Source organism: Anoplolepis gracilipes, chromosome 10 (genome assembly GCF_047496725.1).
Source record: "Anoplolepis gracilipes chromosome 10, ASM4749672v1, whole genome shotgun sequence".
Lineage (NCBI taxonomy): Eukaryota > Metazoa > Arthropoda > Insecta > Hymenoptera > Formicidae > Anoplolepis > Anoplolepis gracilipes.
This window is the reverse complement of record NC_132979.1, coordinates 2,050,092-2,073,761: the sequence shown is the minus strand read 5'-3', so window position 1 is coordinate 2,073,761 and position 23,670 is coordinate 2,050,092. Positions and strand designations below refer to the sequence as shown.

The following is a 23,670-nucleotide window of genomic DNA, read 5'->3' as shown; positions in this document are numbered from 1 at the left end:
GTATAATTAATAAGTCAGTTCTTCTTCGCAAATCAAAGAAAACGATATGTTTTCGATAGAAAAACACTGGATACACTTGATACACTATTATTTTAAATCTGTAACAAAAACTATTAATTGTCGTTCTTTTGTTATGTTACATTTAATTAAAATGTTATCGAAAGATTAATTAATAAAAATGTCGGATAATGAGATTAAAGAAAAGATATTTGCATTTTATCTTTATCCATTCACATTTATCAACTTTGATTTCTATAAATGTTCACAATTTATAAAATTAAACTCATTTAGAAATTTCCTATAAATTTTAAACTCCTTTACATAATATTGGCATTATACATGAATCTCAAAAAAAAAAAAAAAAAAAAAAAACAAATGTATTTTTTATCCGATCGAATTATATCACGATATTACATATAAGTAACACATTTCTTATATAATAATATATATGTATAATAATTTCTTCTGTTGACACGATCGCTTCATTATATTTTACGAACATGAGACAGATATCTACTATCTTTCACTGTGCATATCGTACGAATGAATTTCCCAATTATTCAAACAACAGACTATGCCATTATTATGTACTATGAAAGAGTCGATTATCTAACAAAGTATTACGATGAAAAGCACGGATAGAGAGGGTTACAGTGTGCGCAAATAATGGCGCGCTATGCTATGATGACATAATTACAGTCGTGCACAAGGAATTGTTAATAATGTCCCCGTGCGTCGCCTAGTAGCCAACATTCACAAGGTATCGTTTGATAGTTTACGTTCTTAGTATTTTTGAAAATTACTGAGAGAATGGATATTTGGCAAAGTCGATATTACACGATTCCTAGATTCTACATGACCTTAGCAGGTTTATGGCCATATCATTCGATTCGCGATAGATATCTGCATTTTGTGCCGATATTTACGGTCTGTTTTCTTATTTTCATACCTCAGGTATATAATTGAATATACATATATATATATATATATATTAAAAATAATACGTAATATTTTTTCTGCTTGTGTATACAAAATTTGAATGTTATGTTATGTACACAGAAAAAAAGAATATTCTTATTTTGACAATATCTTTAGTTTCAAAATGTAAATCTTGAAATGAGATTATATTGCATTAAACAACGTGAGGACATTTTATATAGTTTAACCAAGAAAAATATATTCTTGTTATTTAAGAATAATTTTCTTGAACGAAGAGGAAGAAAACGTTGGATAGAAAACAACACATGTTCCAATCGAAGATTATAATTTTCTTAGAGTTAAAATAAATATTTTATTCTTGAAATGACAATTGTAGTATTGAAATAGAATTATATATAATATTGTTAAAATTTAAAATTTTTTAATTCTTCCAAAAAGATTATAAATTGTTGCGTACGTATGAAACAATGAACGCGTTTACATGAGTATATAAGTTTTGACTTGACACTTGCTTTTTTCTGTGTATATGTGTTTTTTCATTTTATATATTTTTATAGAAATTTGCAATCTTATGGAAAGAGCATATAAGATAAGATTTTTATTTTATTTCTTTTATATTAGCAATTCTGTATAATATATATATATATATATATATATATATATATATTTTTTTTTTTTCGCGAGATATATGTATTTTTATATTAAATACATTTTTTGAATATTTTTTTCAATGCAAATATTTGAAAGTTTAGTTTCTGATTTCTATGAATATACTGATCATCACATTATTATTAATATCTTGTAACATTGATACCGCAATATTTAATACAGCTACTATACGTGTGCATCGCTATGACGGATATCGATGATCTCTTCGAATGTATTCCAACAATGTTGATTACAATAATATTTAGTTTTAAATTAGCGAGCTTGATGGCAAATAGTAAGAAAGTAGGTAACGTTAATTTGCAGTTTCACTAGTACGATTAACGTCTTGTAATTAATGTAATTATCTTTGATATCTATTCCGTTAATAACATCAAATTGTAAAAAATATCCTCGTGTTCTACAAGAATATATATTTATAGGTAAAAACTTGTCTTAAAACGATAGAGGACGATTGGTCGTCGTTAACAACCGATAATGAGAAGACTCTTCTGCAACAACAGACTACGTACGGTCGTTATCTAACGATATTTTATGCAAGTATGTTGTTCAAAGATGGAAATTTTGATGGAAAATTTTCGGCGAGAAAAAAGTCGAAACTTTTTTTTTCCATAATTTGACCGAATCTTTTCGAACAGTTCTCTCTCTCTCTCTCTTTGTAACGCGTATTTCTAGTTTTTATGCAGCTAACAGGATTCCTCTACATACTCAAGTCGATCGTGATGATACTGATAGATGATACCTCAGACCCGACCAAACTGGCCGTAACGAAATTACCATTTCGCGTGGAATACGGTCGCAAGATAGATCAACATTTCTATCTGATACTGATCCATAACTATTTAACCGTATGCTCTCACGTGACCGCCACAGTCGCGACTGATACCTTGTACTTTACCTTGGTCCAGCATGCGTGCGGAATGTTTTCGGTCGTCGGGTAAGATCAAGAATGACGTTTCATGAATTAAGATCATTCAGACGAAAATCCTGACTAACATCATTGAAAATACATTATTATTGTCCACCGAGTGGATTTCGATTTTTCTCAATTTGCATGACATCCATAATTTTGCAAAATTATCCGAGATCTAAAAATATACAATTTTCCAAGAGTGTTATTATTTTAGCGGTTTCCAGACATTCATTGGAACGTATTGGCAAAGATAGCGACGACAATTTCGAGCTAAAGCCCGATAAAATCAAAGATATTAATTATAGCAAGGTTCTGAACTGTTTACGCAAGCATCTGCACGTGATAAAGTGCGTATTAATCTTCTTTAATAAAACTATAAAAAAAAGTAATCTTTCATTTCATATTTCTTTTAATTACGTAAAGTTTTGCGATTTAACAGATTCGCGGAATTGATCGAGTCTACATTCGCAAATATATTTCTAGTCAGCATTAGTCTAAATATGATTGGTGGCAGCATATGCGGTATACAGGTGTGCATCAAATTCTCTAGAATGAAAATTATTTCAGTGCAAACGGAATGAATTTTTTAAATTTAGCTTTGAAATTATTGACACACTTTTCTAATATAATTAAATAAAAATATATAATAATACAATAAAAAATATAATAAAAATTCTAATAAAATACTCTTTTATATATATGTATAATTAAAACTCTCCTAATATAATTAACGATATATAAAATTATTTTCCAAAATAAAGAAATGTTTTTTTTAGGTGTTGATAAATTTAAACGATGCAAAAGATATAATAGCACCTCTCGCTATTTATGTCGCTCAACTCACTCATCTATTTCTACAATTTTGGCAGGCTCAATTTTTACTTGATTACAGCGTTCTTCCGTTCGAGTCAATGTAAGAAATCAAACTTTTTCAAATTCAATCAAAAGTACTTATGTCACTTTCTGGAACGTAATCGATTTATAAAATGTAGATGTAGCAAATGCAAATTTTTTAAGATTTTATTTTTTTTTATTCTAATATATCATGTATTTTGTGTTACAGTTGTAAGGCGAATTGGTATTACACCTCCAACAGATGTAGAAAACTCCTACTTTTGATCATGAACAGAACGGTATTACCATGCAGAATAACTGCTGGCAGAGTGGTGACTTTATCCATCGAAAGCTTTGGCGTTGTAAGTAAAAATATTATTTTTTAACTCTTACTCTCTGCGACTTTAATATATTTAAGATCGATAACGATGGTGATTCCGTTTCTTCGAAAGGTTCTGAAAACATCCATGTCATATTTCACGATGCTACGTTCCTTCCACTAACAATTTCAACGCAAGTTTAAGGAATCTGCTAGATGGAAAAGAAAATTTGTCATATTTACATGCGATGTATTATAATAATTTGACGCGACGATAGATCTAGATTGTTTTAATTGTCAAAAATGTACCGAAAATATACGAATAAAAAAATTCGAGATTAATCAGTTTTCCTATCTTTTAATCGTATTCGAAAATATATCCATCGTATCCATTGTCAGGATATTGTTGATTCTCTTTTCTATAAACATAGGAAAACTTTACTTTATTTGAAAATTCAGTTCGTTCAACACGAACGGTATATCGATTGTAAACAGATATAGAGAAAGAATTAGTTGCTTTTAGCGAAGCCACGATCAAAAGACTGAAACGGCAAGAGGGAGAGGTGAAATAGGGTAATTTTACGGGGAAATAATTGCTTATTTAATTCTGTAATGGCCTAACTATTGTATAACATGCGCGGCCTCACAAGTACCGCGACACACAGGGAATCGATAATAACGTCTTGCCAAGTGACGTTCACAAGGAATCGTTGATAGTCGATGATCTTAGTTATTCCTAAAGATGGCTGAGCGAAGAGACATTTGGCAAAGTCGCTGTTACATGATTCCCAGAGTGTATATGAGCTTGATAGGAATATGGCCCTATCATGCGTTTCGCGACAGATGCTTGCTCTTCGTGCCGATGTTTACATTCTCCCTCACCATCCTTGTACCCCAGGTATTTGCAGTTATCTCTGTTTACAAAGAAATTATAATTATTTTCTTCCTACATTTTTTCATGATTATTCAAAAATAATTAATACATAATAATTAATTTAATATATTGACGTAGCTATTATACCTGTTAATAACCGCGGCGAATCTTGACGATGTATTCTCGTGTACCCCGTCGATGTGGATCACCATAATATTTAGCTTCAAATTAGCGAGCTTGATGATAAACAACAAGAAAGTATGCGATAATCGTATGAATTTCGCACAGCGCGATCGATGTGCAATAGACATTTAAGCTCTTAAACTCGATATAAAGATAGTGGATGCCGCGTGCTTATATTTCTAGTTGAAGACTTGTCTTGAGACAATAGAGAACGATTGGTCGTCGTTGAGCACGGACATGGAAAGAACTATTCTACAACGACACAGTGCTCATGGCCAGTATATCACGACCACATACGGAGGTAGGTTTTTGAGCAGAGTGGAAATTTCGCTGGGGAATCTTTTTTTCATTCATTTGATTTCTATCCAGTCTTTATGCAGTTTGTGGGAATTCTTCTCATATTTAAATCGCTCATCGTGATACTGATAGAAGACACGTCGGAAGCGACGATAACTTCCCTGGCGGCGGAATCGAAGCTACCGTTTCGCGTGGAATACGGTGAAAAATTCGGCCGATACCTGTATCCGATGGCGATACACTGTTATCTAGCCGTATTCGCTCATATCAGTATCACAATCGCGGTCGATACCTTCTACATCCTTCTAATTCGGCACGCTTGCGGGATGTTCGCGATCGTCGGGTAAGGATTTTTCCACAAGAATGATGATATAAAATCGAGATACATTGATTATATTCGTATATAAATTTGCATACAGGGTGAGGAAAAAGTATGGAAACCCTGAAAAATCTCGGAAAATATAACAGTTTTACAGAAAAATGTTTCCAACAAAAGTTGTATGGTTTCGAAAGGGCTATTGGATAGTCGTTTCAAGGTCACCATCAATTTCTTAAATTAAATCACCCTATTTTTTATTGTATATTCTTGTAATTTACCTCGAGAGCTTTCCAAAACACTATAATTAGCTATTTTTTCATTAAGTACTTTTCGAGTTATGAGGCTTGTAAGTTCCAATATTTTGACATCTCAAATACGAAATATCTCTCGAAATAAAATATTAATTTTTCGATTTTTTTAAAAGGAACAACCATGTAGTTTCTTTATGATTATTATTATGTACTAAAAAGTATTAAAATAAGATAATCGAAAAATTAATATTTCACGAGATATTTCGTATTTGATATCAAAATATTGGAACTTTCAAGCCTCATAACTCGAAAAGTACTTAATCAAAAAATATTTAACTATAGTGTTTTGGAAAGTTCTCAAGGTAATCTACAAGAATATACAATAGAAAATAGGGCGTCCCATTTAAGAAATTGATGGTGACCTTCACGTGACTTTCAAACAATTATCCAAGGTATCATCTTATAGCCCTTTCGAAACCATACAACTTTTGTTGGAAACATTTTTCTGTAAAACTTATATTTTCCGAGATTTTTCAGGGTTTCCATAATTTTTCCTCACCCTGTACAATACGTCTTTCGTCAAAATCTCGAGCTGGTCCGAATAAAATTGAGGCTGCTTTTGATCTCGTCAAGGGGAGCGTTATCATTTGAGCCCGTTTCCAGAAATACGCTGGAACATATCGGCAAGGATAGCGATAAAAATTTTGACCTGAAACCCGACAAGATCACGGATAGCAATTACAATAAAGCCCTGGACTGCTTGCGCAAGCATCTGCACGTGATACAGTTACGTTAACGTTAATATTTTTGAACGCGAAATTTATCATCCGCGATAATACTTTCTTCGTATTATTTTTTTAATCGCGTTTTCGTAGATTCGCGGAGCTGATCGAGTCCACATTCTCAAACATATTCCTGGTCAGCGTTTGTCTAAACATGATTGGTGGCAGCATGATTGGTATACAGGTATATATATCAATTTTTTTCTAAGCTTTATAATAAAAACCTTCCAGCGAGAACATTTCTGTAACTTGCTAATAATTAATATTTAATAAAATAAAACTTGCAATAAGTAATCTGACAGATCCAAGATCTTTCCAGGAAAGATTTTGAGGAAATGAAAAGTAATCAAACGTATATATTTCAGGTGATCTTAAATTTGAACGATGCGAAAGATATCGTAGAACCTCTCGCTATCTATATTGCTCAACTGATTCACCTCTTTCTACAGTTCTGGCCGGCTCAATTCTTGTTAGATTACAGTATGGTTCCTTACCAATCAATGTAAGACTACGCTTCCTCTTCCAATTTGTCTATATAATGACGAAATTATTGTAAGGATATATATATATTACAACAAAGTTATATAATTCCCTTTTATACTGCTTAGGGCTGCCATCTGTAATATTACAGACCTAGGACTGAGAAGTTTAAAACCCCAGACGGACCCCGGACTGATAAAATGATCAAAATAGAGGAATCTTTCTATTTAGACAGAAGGAATTTCAAAAACTACAAAAATCATAAATCGAGAATTAAATATATACATATTAAAAAGAACTTTATTAATTTTTATATATGACTGGGTAATTTTTACAAAGTATAAATAAACTATTATTGTTTCATAAAAAATATTATACAATTACAACAATTAGCTATAATAGCTATAATAAGATACAATTATTAATCAATATAATAGAAATATAATTAGATATTACTAATCAATAATAATATTAAAATAAAATCTTTTGATGAGAAACCCGGACAACTTTAAAAAATCTCCCCCAAACGTCACTGAACGCTTGAAAAACTAGGACAAATCCGGGAAAAACCGGATGGATGGCAGCCCTAATACTGCTATATTTCTTTATACGATAATTTATATAAAATGTTTTTATTTTTTTTATTCAAACTGCAGACGCGATAATAATTGCGATGCTAAATATTTCTCATTTTTATTTATTTTTTTTTTTTCTTATCCGGAATTGGTATTAATTTTGTTTCAAATTGCAGTTGCAGGTCAAATTGGTATTATACTTCTAGAAGATGTCAAAAGCTTCTTTTCTTAATCATGAATAGAAGCGTGTTACCATGTAAAATAACTGCTGGCAAGATCGTGGCTCTCTCCATTGAAAGCTTTGGCAAGGTGAGCAAAACTACATATGCTTTTATTACCAACTTTATCTCTACAATATCTTATTATAAATTTATTTTTTTTTTTTTAAGAAGATAATGAACGATAGTTTTATTTTTTGAAGGTTTTGAAAACATCGATGTCTTATTTGACGATGATGCGCTCCTTCAGTTGATTATTATATCGACATCATCTGTGCGATTCAGCAGCTTATCAATGAATTTTTTAGAATGACACATGACTTTATCGTAACAGTTCCTGCTATCAATTTGATATTAATTCAAAAACACCGAAAATATATAATATGTGGAAAGTTTTAATCTCTTAACTTATACCTTTCATCGTAAATTTGTAATAGCCATAAAAAAATACTGCGTGCTTTGTTGCACGACTTAATATTCAAGTCGACGAAATCTTCACAGTCGTCAATTTAAAAAAAATTCAGTTTGTATAGTTCTTAAAAAAAAGCTACGAGACTTTAGATGTGTAATACGAGGGGAAAGAGAAAGAAGACATTCATTATTATAATGATAGGAGGACGTACACGCGCCACATAAGCGTCATAACACAAGGAATTGTTAATGATGTCCTCGGGCTTCTCACTGTATTCAAAAATTCAAAAATAATAGTTTATTGTTTGCCTAGTATTTCTATCGAGAACCGTGCAAAAAAGCATTTGACAAAGACAGTGTTAAACGATACCTAGGTTGTATATAATTTGCAAAAACACCGAATACGTACAATATCTAGCGATATTGTAAGAGAGTACATAGTGTAATAGTAGAATAAAGATACTAACAGTAAGTTATGTTATTGATAAAATTAAATTTTTAAAGACGTTTCTGTATCCTACAAAGAAATTTTTAATATTTATATATATATATATAATTTATATTAGAATTTCTTTAAATTATGTAATATATTGTTATTTATTTTTAATTAATTCTTTCGTGTTTCGTGCTGACACACACACCGCGATTCAATTTCATTTTACGAAGATTACATGTAAATGTTTTTATCATTTAATTATATCCATGTTTTTTTATCATTGTTATATCCAGAATAGTATAAATCTCGTTTTGTATTGTAGAGGAAGATGATATTGTACTTCGTGAAAATGTATAAGATTTTTCTTATAATTATGAACAATCTACGAAATTCTACAAAATAATTGCCGGCAAAATAACTGACCCTATCGTGACCCTATCGATCAAAAGTTTTAGCGCGATAAAGTAAAATTGTACACTTGTATTTATTTTTTATAATTATTAATATACATAGCATTTTAAATAATTATGTAGAAGAATACACGGCAGTACAGAATAATTGCTGACAAGATCTGTCCGTTGACAGTTGTGGCACGATAAGTAAAAAAACTGTCTTATATTCATTTTTTGTCACAATTTAATCGTAGTTTCATTGAGAGATCATCGTATTATTGTTTTTTTTAATTCTCAAAATCTTATCTTTCCGTCTTTCTCATACTTTCTTAAATAATTAGTGCATATATGCAATCACTCATAAGCAATATTTTTAATAAAATAAAACAAATTTATATTTTGAGATAAAGAATAAATGTTTTTAATTTAATAATAATTTGATATTCTGTTTCTTCTTTCTCTTTCTATTTAGAATTAAAAGAAAATGCTGAAACATATTTTTGTATACACTCACGTTATACATTTATACTTCGAATTTCAATGTACTATTTATATCTTGAAGAGAAGTTTTGTGCGCTGAAGAAAACGCGTGATAATTTTACAGATCGATCGTCAGAAATGAAGACGCACGAAGAAACAATTTGCGAAGATGGTAATTTATGTGACAATGCACGAACTTATGTAAATAATATATATTATTACGTAGAGAGAGGGAAAAGGGATAGCATATCAAGCGCTATCTTTGCAGATGCGTATTTGAATAAGATGGGAACAACAGAGCGATTCTCTCTTTAAGCTCGAAATATAAAAAAGTGTATTGTGATAATTTCATCATGTATATCAAATGCATACAAAAACGCTACTATTATTTCCAATCTATTTACGAACTGTTTGCTTCGTAATTTTTTAGCATATATCTTTCACCAATATACAAATCGATATGCCCGATTGTATGATCTTGAAACAAAAGTCGCAGTAATATTATCGAGGAAAGGGAGAGGGTTTTATAATATAATCGTGATTTATTGCTTACCGCTGCGAAACTTTCTAAACTCAGAGTATATAAATTAATGTACGAATTAATGGAAACCGTTCGCATACACTTTATCATAATGAACAACATAATTTTTTGCTTCCACACGGACATATTGTGCCATTTTCCGCAATATCTACGAGATTTACGTCGATTAAAGCGTATTTTTTTTTTTTGCATACATATTTATATATAGATATTTCCAGGGATGGGAAAGTTACTTTTAAAAAGTAACTAGTTACCGTTATTCGTTACTTATTATCAAAAGTAACTATTTGTTACTTTTTTCGTTACTTTTTTAATGTTAAAACGAGATTAGAAATTAAATAAAAAATATACTTTTGTAATATATTTTATTGAAAAAAATTAATAATTAAAATATTAATAAAATATCAATACATTTTCTTTAAATTTTTTATTTTAAATTTGTAAAACCATAAATAATAAGGAAAAAATTTTGAAACACTCAAAGTATAAGTAAAAAAATTTTGGTTTGCATTAAATTTATATAGTCAGATATACGATATATTTTTTGTATTCTCATAATTTTGTTTAAAACCTTTAATATGATAATTTTTAATTTATTATATAATATAAATATCTATTGATAATTGAAAATTGAATATATAAAAATAGAAAATATAATATGTCATAAATAGGAAATAGGTTCCAGATATAAAAGTAACTGTTAAATTCGTTACCGTTACTAAAAAAATGTAACTACGTTACCGCTACAGTTACAGAAAAGAAATAGTAACGCCGTTATCACACTTTGTCAAAAAAAAAAAAAAAAAAAAAAAAAAAAAAAAAATGTAACTGTAACGGTAACGACGTTACAAATAACGCGTTACTTCCCAAGCCTGGATATTTCTTGGCTGAATAAAATGTCGCGTGTTAACGCGAGCGCAAAATATGCGTGTACATATACATACATTTTCATCGATATATCGTTGTGCGAAATATGCACGCGCGATACTCACATTTTCATATACAACTCTGCACTCGTGTCAATTATACGCTGACCCATGTAACTAAACATAAGCAGATAAAATAATTGTCCGCCCATGAAACCTATAGCTCTAATTGGCCGATCCGAGCTGTATCCGGTTCCGAATATCTAAACAACATTTGACGCTGATTTGTCTTTTAACACTTCTTCTCACAGTTTTTTTTTTCTCATTGCAAAAGTTAAGCTTTCCTTTAATGATTTTACTTACGCGCGCGCACAGAGTAAATTATAAATTAATTAATTTAATGTGTACAACACTCACTTGTATCAGTGTCAGGCCTATCAAGATTACAAAGAATAAATATTCAAAGAAGAGGCTTCTACTGTAGCTCGATTGAATATTGTCCACAAACCTTAATACAACGCAAAAAACGTTGGCGAAAATTAATAAAAAACGTAATCAAGTCTTAATCTCGATAAGAAAGATTGATACTTGCAGTGTATCATGTATTTACTCGGCGTAGAACGTACCTGGAGAGAAAACGAAGAAGTCTCTTATTTTATTATTTATCATTTTGTACTGTCATCTTACGCGTACACATCAGCAAATACGTACGATATTGTCAAAGGATTACTAACTGTGTAACGCTGTGATGATCCTCGACAAAAAGAACAATGTTTCTGTATTCTTTTTTATTTCGAAATCCACGGATGGATCGTCCAGCATTGGAGGAACTTTCGCTAAATAACCGCTCTGCGCGGTACCTATATAAATATAAATATGCACAAGAATGATACACTGAAAAAAATAGTGTTGAATCAACAACATCATTGTAGTTGGAATTTATTTATTTTATTCATTCATTCAATTTGAATTAATGAAATAAATTTCAATTCTAATGGTGTTGTTGATTCAACATTATTTTTTTTCAGTGTATATATGAATAAGAAGACTACATTTTCGATACATAATTCCAAATAAAGGATTCAATGCAAAATATGGGATAAATATATATTTTATAAAATTTATCATTTTTTAAATAATGCAACATAATATTTAAAATGAACGAACATAAGTGGACTTATCTCATTCCTGGATTGAATCCTTTGCACCTGTAAGCATGCTTAGCTCATCTTTTCAATATATTTTCTAATTGAGCGCCATATTTGTCTGTGCAACGTTAACTATATATATAATTATTTTGACATATATGTTCTATATGCTAAATTATTATTATTATATATTTATATTCTGGTGCTATATATTTTCAGATATTTGAGATAAAATAATCATGCACATACATTTACACACAGAGTAGTTATTTCCCATAATTAAAAGTTAACGCTCAAAAGCTAAGCATGATCACAAAAAATTTTAAACAAGGTATAAGTATAAAAAAAATTATAAAAACTAAAAATGTATAGAACAGATTAGAGAAGAAAAATATATGGAAAAAGCGCAAACCCTAGTGCGGTAAACATTCCACTGGCATGTTGCATATAAACAACGAATAAAGCCGCGTTGGCAAGAATTATTTCCATTGATAATAATAATAACACACATATTAGAAATCGGATAAGATAAAAGTATTTCTCTTCGTCAATGAAAAAGTCAATGTTAATCGGTTGCTCACGTGGACGTGATTCGTTCAGCGGTAGAAATACATCGAGAATTTGCGGAAAGGAAAACATAAAGATATAACCATTTGCACCTATGAATATGTAAACTGAAAAGCGTAAACTCAATTAAAATTAATTATATATCAGCAAAACAATCTGGAAACCACTATCTTTTGAATAAAATATTAAAGATAAAAATATTAATTTTCTGTAAATATTATAATTATTTTTACTTTGTAATATTGAGATCACGATTTCACTTACACAAAAACAGTTTCGTGATTTTGTTTGCGCTCCTAGCATATTCTTGCATAATTTTAATCTCATCATGTCTCCTAATGCGTCCCCAATCGGCTTTAATATGGTCGAGCAAACTTCTCAACTGTAAATTAAAACGCTCATTCCGTTCGCAAGTTATATCGTAGTGGAAAAAAAAACGATATTATTATTTATTATATCACATTTTGATCAGTACACAGAAACATTCATATCAGATATTTCTTACTCTGCTGTTGATAATCATACGATCACAGAATTGCAATAATATACCAGTCGAAGGAATGTTAACGCCCAAACAATCGAGTGTAAAAGCCACAGTCGATTCCGACATACACATTTTAACAAACTATAGAAGAACAAATATTTTATCTTCCATTAAACTTATTCTTCGCGTTATAAAAAAATCATTGAGACAAATAGAAATTTGTCTATCGAATTATATTAAAATGTGAATACTCGATCAAACGAACAAAATTTAATAAAAATTTCGAAACGTCGAAGAAAAAGCGCATACAGATTTATATCAAAATACCTGACCGACTATCCACCAGAGCAAAAGAGAAGCTATAGACACTCGTTTGATCCAAGCGTTTATCGCACTCTGATAAGGCCATAGTCCGATTACGGACAACAGCAGGCGATTTAACTTGTAGTACCGATCCAGAGAGAATTCCATCTACTTCGATGGTCCGTCAACGACTGAGAAAGATCTGGGACACGCGAGAGAAACACGCCATAATAATCTCCCTCTCCGTTACTATATTTCACGCCAGAAAATTCTCTTACTTCCCTTAGTGCGAGGGGGAATAAAAGTATCGCAAATTACTCTCTTATTTACCGAACGCGTATTCACACTTTCCATACACAATTGTATTAAATTGCTAATAGCATCGATCCGTTTCTTTAAGTATTATATTCCATGGGGAAGACGCAGACGAGCATAAAAAATTGTAGCGCAATTTCCTTTTTTTCCCCGAAGAAATAAGAAAATTATTATAACAAATTTTCTAACTAACTTTTCGCTATTTTTCAGACTTTTCTCCGCCTGAAAATTTCTCTCCATTTCTCGAACGACATTGTGGCGAGGTATAAAATATTATTTTTATAAAAGAGAGATAATGTGTGTGATATACCACATTGTGGAAGCAATATTGTAAGACATATCTTACTTACGAGTTTTCTACTTTCTCTCTTTCTTACATGTACACTCCAATTATTTTATTATAATAATTTTTTATTTCTTTAAAATCGTTATTACTATCTAGAAAGGATATAGTGATGAAAATATATACGCAAAAATTATTAAATATTATTTACAAATGAAATAAATATAAACGAAATAATATTCAGATATGTTTCTGTTTATTAGTCAACTCAACTCGATCGTCGTGTAAAGCTGATAAACGGCCTTACTGATAGTAGATCCAAGTTGCCGTTTTTTATCACCGACTTGAATATTTGCTAATAATTGCTCACCGTTAGCAGAATTTTCCAAAGCTATGATCAGAATCTGTGGCGAGGGGTAATGTTCCACAATTGCTGTCGCTTTGTCTATGGACATGCCTTTCAGTTGTAATAATTGACGAATAAACATTTCGCTTACTTTAAATTTCTAAAAGAAGAATATATCAATAGAAAATCGTGGAATTTTATTTGCATGAACTACTTTGAAAATATCTAATACATACTCTCTGTTTGGAAGACACTTTATTGAATTCTTTGAACTCTATAAGATGTATTGTGCTACTTAAATCATTAGTCTGGAAAAGTTGTTCTTTCTTACATCCAACAAGTTTTTTACCCTAAAATAAAATGATAATTTTATTATTATGAATTATTAATTATAATTTATATATATTGATATTATTTTATTATATTATATATATGTCTTACAATATAATTATAAAATGTTCCTTACCTTGTAAATTTTAATTAGAGTCTTTGTCACACATGATATATATGACATAGAATCTTTATGATTCCTTGTATATTTTACAGTAAAACCATCTTGTATTAAACAATTTACAGAAGCCTGTAACAATGATGGAAGCGGTATAGAAAATCGGGAACTCTTGTCAATACTCTCCACTATGTACATGAGATTCTCAATACCAGATTGCTTCAATCGAAACTGAAATATAGAATGAAGAAATGGGTAATTAATATGCAGAAACGTAAGTATACGGAATGATAATTACATCCCTAAAATACCTTTTGTTCATGAAATCTCCCATCTATAATGCTTGCACTTAAATCATCCATTCGTTTTCTCTCTATTATATAAGGTATGACTAATTCATCTTTCATTCTTCTACATCTGGCAATCCATGTAAAATCACCAACCTTTAAATGACGCACTTCAAACAATACACCAAGCTGTGTCAATTCCTTAAGCGTAGCATCATGTTGAGGTTTTGTTTTTCCACTGAAATAAACCTCATGTAGCTAAAACTTTTTTATAGATAACAATATAAATGAACTGTACTATAAATATTTACCCGCAAGTTTCTTGAGTATCCACCAATAATATAATATCAAAAGTATTAGGCTCTAAATAAATTTGTCCCTCATTTTCCGCAATTTCATTTACATTTACTAATTTTTTCGGTGCATTCTGTTTCGTGCTCTTAGCTTGTCTAATCGCTCTTGTTGTTTTCTCCTGTACTTCAACAACTTTATCACCCAAGGGTGGCTTGCTGGACGCAGCAATACAGTCCGCCTTATCAACAGCTTCAAAAAACTCAGTTGTTTTCGCTGATTCGTGTCTTCTTTGCTCCTCTAATTTTTTGTCCAACATCGAGCACAATTTCGTGCCGAAATGTTGCAAGATTATACATTCTTTTCCGGATTCCAAGGGAAGCGGGTATCGCTTCAGCGATTCCAAAGCCTTCGTGAATAGATTGCACAGCTCGGAGTTTCGAAGCATCGCGTCGTTTCTCCACTCTTCCAACCAGATCTCGAAGAGGCGATTCGGCCTGTCCGGCACGATTTTAATCCTCTTCATGTTCCACAAATTGAGCGAGTCACAAACGTCATATTTGTTTACCAACAACAATGGTTAGGTTATGGTTAACCTCTTGACAACAGAATGAACGTATTCGATTCTGCATTTCGATTATGTTTGTCGCAGATTTTTAAAACGTGAAATATATTATTTAGACATGTATATCATACGTATATACATTACATTAGAAAAATTAATTAATTGTGCTGTAAACTTTTCTTTTCTTATTTTTTGAACTTCCTTGGAACGAAGTTAGATTTCTTCGTACATATATGCACAATCGATATATATCGTGACACGTGCCATATGATATACCCTGTGTCAGGTTAGGTTAGAGCATGATTGTCATAACCTCTTCGTTTGTAAATAAATGGCGGCGTAATTTATGCCCACGTGTGTATGTTTAGGTCCATCGCTAATTCGTACAGTGTCAATTGAAAAAAGATGACGGAACCAGATCAGAATGACAGCCGAGGTGGACTACGCACTGATGGTAGACGAGCATTAGAATTGAGGCAGATCCGTATGCGAATGGGAGTGTTCGGTCAAGCCGATGGCAGTGCTTACATAGAGCATGGCAACACGAAAGTTTTGGCCGCGGTGTACGGTCCTCATCAGGTTGGAATTAATATCTATAATTAGAAATTATAATTATAACCTAATATCTATGTATTATTCTATCTATATATATATATATATATATATATATATATATAATTATAAACTAATATCTATAATAATATTTAGAGAAGCATGTTAATTGTTAAATATACGGCATCTCAGTTGAGAGAAGTTACAAACACATATATTTAAAAGTGTACGTTTTAAAAGAATTATATCAATATGACAAGTAGTTTTTTAACATTTTTTACACATGTTTCCTCCTTTATAACTTTTTTCTGTCCAATATAAAACATGAATGTAATTCTTTAAAATATTATTTTATATATGTATTGTTATCTCTTAAATTGCAGTGTAATATCTGTATATTTCTGTTACATGATTTAGCCGAAAAGCAACATATCAAGAAATAGTACAAAAGCTCTCATAAATTGCCAGTACAGTATGGCTGTATTTAGTTTTACCTCTGGAGAACGGAAGCGAAGACCTAGGGGCGACTGGAAGTCTCAAGAGAGATCAGCTCAGTTACGCCATGCGATGGAAGCCATAATACACTTAGAGTTATATCCACGTTCTCAAATTGATGTCTTTGTAGAAGTTCTACAAGTCGATGGTAGTGATTATTGCGCATCTGTGAATGCATCAACACTTGCATTGATCGATGCTGGAATTCCTATTAAGGTTGATATCTAAAAAAATATATTCTCCTTTTTACATAACTTAATATAAAAAATGCAAACTTCATATTATTATTTACAAAATAAATTTCTTGTTACAGAATTATGCTGTAGGATGTACCGTATCTCTTATTAACAAACTGACAACTGAAGACGAAGAAGATAAGACATTAGCAACAGGAGTATTAGACGCGAATTTTGTAGAAGAATGTTCACCAGGAGTTACCTTGTCTGTTGTCGCATTACCAGAAACAAACCACGAAGTTGAAGTAGATGGGAGTGGTTTGATAGTAGTAGCACACGGAGCAGGACAGAGATTACATTTATCACGTTTGGAAGCGCTCAAGCAACGCGCATTACAAGGTTGTCAGGATATAAAGGAAATACTGGACAGTGGTGTGAGACATCATTTGACTGCAAATCTATTGCCTTCTTTTCTACATAACTCACTCGAGTAGCAAGAAAAGAGCAATATATTTAACACAGTGCTGTAACATTTTATTATTTAATGCATAAATCTATTGTATATAAACAATTTATTACAAAATTATCTTTTTATAAAATCTGCAACAATATCCAATGATTATTTTCTCTCCAGTAAAAAAATATTTATTTTTTAATATTAAATTTTTATTTTTAAATATAAATTATATTTTTCCAAAAAAAAAAAAAAAAAAAAAAAAAAAAAACCGATCAAACTGTAGCACCAGGGTATCTTTCCATGATCATACCAACTCCCTATAAAATATTAATAAATATAAAAGTAAATAAAATGCATACATGAAAATTATTTATAATATAAAAGATATATAATGTATAAATTTGTAATTTACCTGTCCACCAGCAGCACAGGCTGCGATGAGCCCAAATTGTTGATCCTCTTTGATAAGTCGATTAGCAGTGTGCGTTGCTAATCTTACTCCTGTAGCAGCAAACGGATGACCGATCGACAAAGATCCGCCCCAAGCATTCCACTTACTCAGATCTGGTATTCCAACTTTTGAACTCCTATTCAAATACTTTTGTGCGAATAAATCCGAATCTAACGCTTTTAGATTAGCACAAATTTGTCCAGCAAACGCTTCGTGTATTTCCCATACTCCTATATCTTTTAAGCTTAATTTTGCTTTATCCAAAACCTGTAATGTTTGTTTAGAATGTTTATTTTATGTAACGTCTTGAATAACAGTTGCATATATATAGCTATGTATATGTACATTTATTAAAATTGAAATAGTAAATTAATAATTATAACAATTGTAATTGTACCTTCGGTATTGCATATGACGGTCCCAGGAGCAACTGATCAACCGGATCTTGGGATACATAAATGAAGTTTCGCAGATATGCTTTGGGTTTCAAACCAAGTTGGAGAGCCTTCTCCTCACTCATTATTAACGCTGCGGATGCACCATCGGTCAAGAAAGATGCATTAGCTGCAGTGACAGTTCCGTAAGGTTTAACGAACGCAGGTTTTAGTTTTGCCAATTGTTCTTCTGTAGACACGCGAATACCATTGTCTTTGTCGACAACTTTGGTAACGTTCGGTACTGCAGAAAAATTATAAATATCAGATAAATAAATAAATATATATATATATATATATATATATATATATATATATATATATATAAAATATTGAAAGACTAAAATGTGACAAAATTGTTAATATACCCTGATAAGGCGCCACGTCCGACAAAAGTCCTTGCTGTTGAGCTCGCGCGGCTAAAGTATGAGAGCGTAATGCGTAATCGTCCTGTTCTTTGCGTGACACGCCAAATGCCGCAGCTAAACGATCTCCACTGTGTCCCATAGTTTCACCAGTAGAAAACTCTGCCACAGCTGGTAGCTATATAGAAACAAATTCTTGTAGTAAAAAAAACATTCATAAAACGAGAAAAGTTCCATTAGCTTTATAATAAGTATTACTCTCATTATGGAACATTTATATCTCGCGTTATTCTCTTGAATTTAAAAATCAACTCGACTTACATCTGGTATGAAAAAGGCTGGTCTGATACTGGCCAAAAGAGTTAATTTGTTTCCTAAAGTTTTCGCCTTGTTGGCTTGCAGCATCAAAGATCTCATGCGTCGACTGTGCCGGATCGGAATATCCGACATGAATTCGACTCCACCTGTCACAACTGCATCATAAACACCACAAGCAATTAAACCCATAGCACTAGTGATAGCCTGGTTACTACTAATGCACGCCATCGTTACTGTATGCGCAGGAGTATGGTCACTATATCCTGCAGCCAGAGCAGCTTCTCTTCCAATATTGGAAGTTCGCACTTCTTGCATTACTGTACTATATACGATATAATCAACTATTTCCTTAGGGAATCCAATCTTCTGTTGTAAGCTCCTAAAGTAGTGAATAATAATTTTTATTATTCTTATAGTCGGAATAAATATTATCAATAAAAGAAAATAGATATAAATTGCCTCTTGAAGACAATATTTCTTATAATTTATTAATACATTGTTATATTGATTTTAGCTTACACCAGTGAATGTCTTGCAAGATCATATGCCAGAAGATTCTTGTAGGAAGTTCCAGACTGCAAAAATGGAGTCCGTACTCCGTCGACGAATACAATATTTTTTGAAGCATTATCACTTTTTGTAGAATAAGTCTTGTTTATGAAAATTCCAGAATAACGAGTAACAGCTTCAGCTAAAAATATCAAAGGTAGAATTAGAAAGCTTAAAACAATAATATAAATCAGGAGATTAATAATCAGTATAGAGTTAGATAGTAAAGAGATAGTAAAGATAGTAAAATATTATACTAATTCAAACATATACTAATTTAACATAATAGATATGATAAATTTAAATTTAAATATTATTTAAATACTTTTATTTAAATATCTATTATAAATATTGTATGATTAAACAATATACTATCCTATAGAAATGTATGATAAAAATAAATATCACAATTATATGCAAGAAAACAGTAATAGGTGTGATTATAAAAATATTCGTAATTAAATGTGACAAAAGACTCCAAAAACTAAAATATTATAGGGCTAAAGGAGTAAATAATAGAAATCAATGTAAATGAATATTAAATATAAAATTTAATATAAGGTCAAAAATTGAAAACAGTAAACTTATTTATAAATAAGTAAAGGTATTTGTTTTTAACAGAAAATAAGTCGATGTTTTGAAGTAACGTTACAATAACTGTTTTGCATCTTAAGATAATAAAGTAGCCATTCTGCTAAGAGCTTAAGTAAACCTATTTGTTTTTAATTTAATAAAAGTTAAGAATTATATTAAATTTAATAGTAATTTGAGTTTATTTACATTGATTTGTATTATTCGCTCCTTAAGCCGTATGATATTTTATTTAATTGTTCATAATATCTATTCTCTCTCATGTACATGGACTTTGTACTAATCACATAATTTACACTTTCCAACTTAATTAATTATATTCATTATAAATTCATAAAATATAAAATTACTTTCCATACCATAATTAATTCCTTGTTTTGCCAACACGTAATTTTTAACAAGAGAAAGCATCTTGTATAAGTATCGTACAGACACTCTCTTCAATCAAATTGATACGTCACTCACTGCTCATCCAACATTTCCCGAAGAAATTAGTTAAGTTGGAATATTGGACTTTGACCTGCGATCTATGATATGTATAATGTATGTATAATATACATATAATATATGTATAATATGTGCTATTCTTTATAGTTGTGTGAGTTGTGACTATTTGATTTTCTGAGTGCAACACGTACATATAACTATAAACTTTATGGTGAAAATACCTGATATTGCAAAAAAAATGATCCCCAAAAAATTCTCTATCCGATAGCCAATCAATCACCTTTGGAAAAATTATGTACGAATCGAAATTATTAAAAAATGACGGCTCACAATGTCAAACTTCATTGGCTATCAAATAGGGACTTTTAGGAATCGCTCGTATTTGGTTTGACTATCTTTCTCTAAATTATAAATTCTATGGTTATAACTATGTAATCATATTTTAGGGAATGTTTCTTTTCCTTCTCTCTTATATTCATGACAATGACATGAAGCAAGAAAAAACATAAATCGAATTGAAATTGTGAATGTTTATTGTTTATTCGAGTTAACCTGAGTTAACTAATGTTAGAGAGCAATCGACATTATTGACAACATTTATAGATTTGTGAGGTATTTATTTAATAATTACTTGATTGTATAATATCTATATGTATCTTGTTAGATATTCGGGATGAAATATTTCGCGCTTCTAATCAATTCTTAATAATTGCTGATTGGACTATTGCAGAGAGTACATGGAACTCGAGAAATGTTTAATTTCCAGAAACAATGAAATGTTTAATAATATTATATAAAAGGAAATGATGCACGTAAGGAAAATCGAGTTAATTATGCGTACAGTGTACACTATTGAAGATAAAAACTAAGAGCCTGATCCAGGAACAGTCTAAAGTAGATTGGAACAGTGATTCATCTAGATTATACAATTGTAATTTTTTTAACCTTTGGAAAGTAAGATGTTAAATCAACAACATCCTCTCTTGAGTACTATAGATTCTTATATTGAGCCACTTTTGAAGCGTGTTTTACAAACCAAAAGACTTGGTAAGTTTATACCATTAATCTTTATTATCTTTATTATATACAATAATTAATCTAATTTTTTCATCGATTGTATTATCTGTTCTCCAGGAGTATGTTATGGTCTGATAAAATTAGATTCGGCATCATCAAGTCGTAACAAAAGCAAAAATGATTGCTTCAAATTATCTATTCCCTATGCTGGAGATCATCTAGTCTGGAATGTATTATTCGATTCGCAATATCCTGAGATGGGCCCAGACTTTATATTCAACGATCAAAATTTTCTAGCAGACCCAGACATTGATACCTTATCGACTTGGGTACCTAGTCTCGTTAAATGGAATCCTAATGATACCGATGCACTACTTAAAGTGCTAAGTGAATTATTATTGTATTACAAAGAATATCAGGTAAGAAACAATTGTCAATATTATTAGTTTTTCATTGATCTACAAGATTATCATATATACATCTTCAAAATATCAAAAGAATTTAATATACTTTAGATTTTATAGCTTTTGCGATATTTAATATGTAAACTATTTTTTGTTATTTCCAGATACATTTACTTGGAAAACAGGGAGATCGTTTGCAATTTGAATATAGTACGCTTGTTGGAGAAACAGAAATATTTACAGAGGATATGGAGGTGATAATGTTACCATTAGGAACAAAGCCTACAGAAACAAGATTTTTAATTCGCATAGCTATGGATTATTCTCGATTACCTCCGCGTATTAATAAATCAATGAACGATGAAGCTATGCTCATTATCACTTTTTATGGGCCGGATTGGAATCGTATTTTACCGCAACTTTATCTATCCAAGACTTTAGAAGATATTTTTGGTGGACCCGAGTTTTTGCATGTTCCACCATTTCCGCCCAACAAATATCTTATGGATTATGTCCCTGAAGTGAAGAAGTTTATCGAAGAGAAGGTACAAAACTATAAATTTATATATATTATAAAAGAGATTGCACAGTTTGCAAAAAAAATTTATGAATGTCTTTATTTATTTACAATTGTAAATTTTCTTAATAACATTCGTTTGAATACAATATTTACAAAAAATATTTATGCTTTTTATTGTAGATACACAATGTAGTTCAAAGTTTTGAAAGCAGGAAAAGCTTTATTACAGTTCTATTTGTAATGCAGCGTGGTAGTATACTGGAATATGATGCTTTAGAATTTAATTGGATTAGCATGCTGTTGGAGCATCGAGACTTTCATTTTACTGTACATTTTAATCTCCCCTCAACCTTTCCGAAAGAGAAGCCGCAAATTACATTGCAATCAGTATATCACATGACATCACAAGGTATTCTGTACAAAGAAATATTGGATGATACACCATATAGTCCTAGGTGGCAGATAACGGCGATGGTTGATAAACTGTTGACACACATAATAGAAAGTGCAGTTCCAAAGTTTCAGGCAAATTCAATGAAAAATCGTTTTTAATAATTTAATCTGAAAATATATTTTATTACAGAATGTATATATTTAATAGTTGATATTGTGAAATAAAACAAATTAATTCTAATGTGATAGGCTGGCAAATGAAAATACAATTTTATGTGGTTCTTCTAATTTGTTTTTAATTCTAACATGATAAACGAAAATAGGACTTTATGTGTTTTTTCTAACGCAATATTTCTTTTTTTTTTTATTTATTTATTAATCAATAACAAAGGTACCTCGCGAGCCTAAAAAAAATTTTGATTTTAATAAAACTTCATACATGGAGGAAAAATAAGTGAATGAATTTAAAATTTTTCCAATACTACAAGTATAATCTTTAATTTTTCATTTTGTATCGCATATAAACAATACACTGTCCCAAGCATTTTATTAGTTGAATATAAAATTAAAAGTTACAAATCAAATATCAATTTTATTGTATTTTTTATTACTATTCTTGGTCAAAAATATTCTAAGTTCAAAACTATTTTTCTTGATTTCTTTAATATCGTACAATAGTAATATTTAT

The 23,670-nt window shown here is 30.6% G+C and overlaps 5 protein-coding genes across 5 annotated transcripts; 3 read left to right on the top strand and 2 right to left on the bottom strand.

Moving 5' to 3' along the window:
- The first annotated feature begins 467 nt into the window (after window positions 1-467).
- LOC140670309 (uncharacterized) lies at window positions 468-7,828 on the top strand. Its single transcript, XM_072900870.1, has 18 exons — window positions 468-954; window positions 1,771-1,890; window positions 2,028-2,145; window positions 2,281-2,542; window positions 2,743-2,865; window positions 2,958-3,048; window positions 3,295-3,431; window positions 3,582-3,714; window positions 3,805-3,841; window positions 4,167-4,234; window positions 4,414-4,569; window positions 4,684-4,803; window positions 4,912-5,029; window positions 5,098-5,368; window positions 6,259-6,381; window positions 6,471-6,561; window positions 6,743-6,879; window positions 7,609-7,828. Exons 1-18 carry the CDS (start codon window positions 811-813, stop codon window positions 7,826-7,828), a joined length of 2,469 nt encoding a protein of 822 aa, XP_072756971.1. The 5' UTR covers window positions 468-810.
- Window positions 7,829-8,719: 891 nt separating this feature from the next.
- Window positions 8,720-16,117, bottom strand: Mus81 (mus81 structure-specific endonuclease subunit). Its single transcript, XM_072901309.1, is given in 11 exon segments — window positions 8,720-9,901; window positions 9,903-10,058; window positions 10,903-11,039; window positions 11,194-11,284; window positions 11,511-11,636; window positions 12,337-12,598; window positions 14,184-14,382; window positions 14,459-14,572; window positions 14,689-14,901; window positions 14,982-15,195; window positions 15,269-16,117. Coding segments are annotated over 11 exon segments (2,049 nt in total). The 5' UTR covers window positions 15,775-16,117; the 3' UTR covers window positions 8,720-9,870.
- Window positions 16,118-16,218: 101 nt separating this feature from the next.
- On the top strand, window positions 16,219-17,530 carry Ski6 (exosome complex component Ski6). Its single transcript, XM_072901308.1, has 3 exons — window positions 16,219-16,392; window positions 16,783-17,076; window positions 17,174-17,530. The coding sequence occupies exons 1-3, from the start codon at window positions 16,219-16,221 to the stop codon at window positions 17,528-17,530; spliced, it is 825 nt and encodes a 274-aa protein (XP_072757409.1).
- A 169-nt stretch (window positions 17,531-17,699) lies between these two features.
- Window positions 17,700-20,720, bottom strand: Mtpbeta (mitochondrial trifunctional protein beta subunit). Its single transcript, XM_072901285.1, has 7 exons — window positions 20,561-20,720; window positions 19,581-19,752; window positions 19,065-19,440; window positions 18,747-18,921; window positions 18,342-18,622; window positions 17,906-18,211; window positions 17,700-17,810 (listed from the first exon to the last, which is right to left on the bottom strand). Exons 1-7 carry the CDS (start codon window positions 20,610-20,612, stop codon window positions 17,766-17,768), a joined length of 1,407 nt encoding a protein of 468 aa, XP_072757386.1. The 5' UTR covers window positions 20,613-20,720; the 3' UTR covers window positions 17,700-17,765.
- Window positions 20,721-21,102: 382 nt separating this feature from the next.
- Window positions 21,103-23,270, top strand: LOC140670462 (BRISC and BRCA1-A complex member 2). The gene is made up of 5 exons (XM_072901066.1): window positions 21,103-21,260; window positions 21,379-21,695; window positions 21,783-22,084; window positions 22,234-22,614; window positions 22,770-23,270. The coding sequence occupies exons 2-5, from the start codon at window positions 21,608-21,610 to the stop codon at window positions 23,139-23,141; spliced, it is 1,143 nt and encodes a 380-aa protein (XP_072757167.1). The 5' UTR covers window positions 21,103-21,260; window positions 21,379-21,607; the 3' UTR covers window positions 23,142-23,270.
- The last annotated feature ends 400 nt before the right edge of the window (window positions 23,271-23,670 follow it).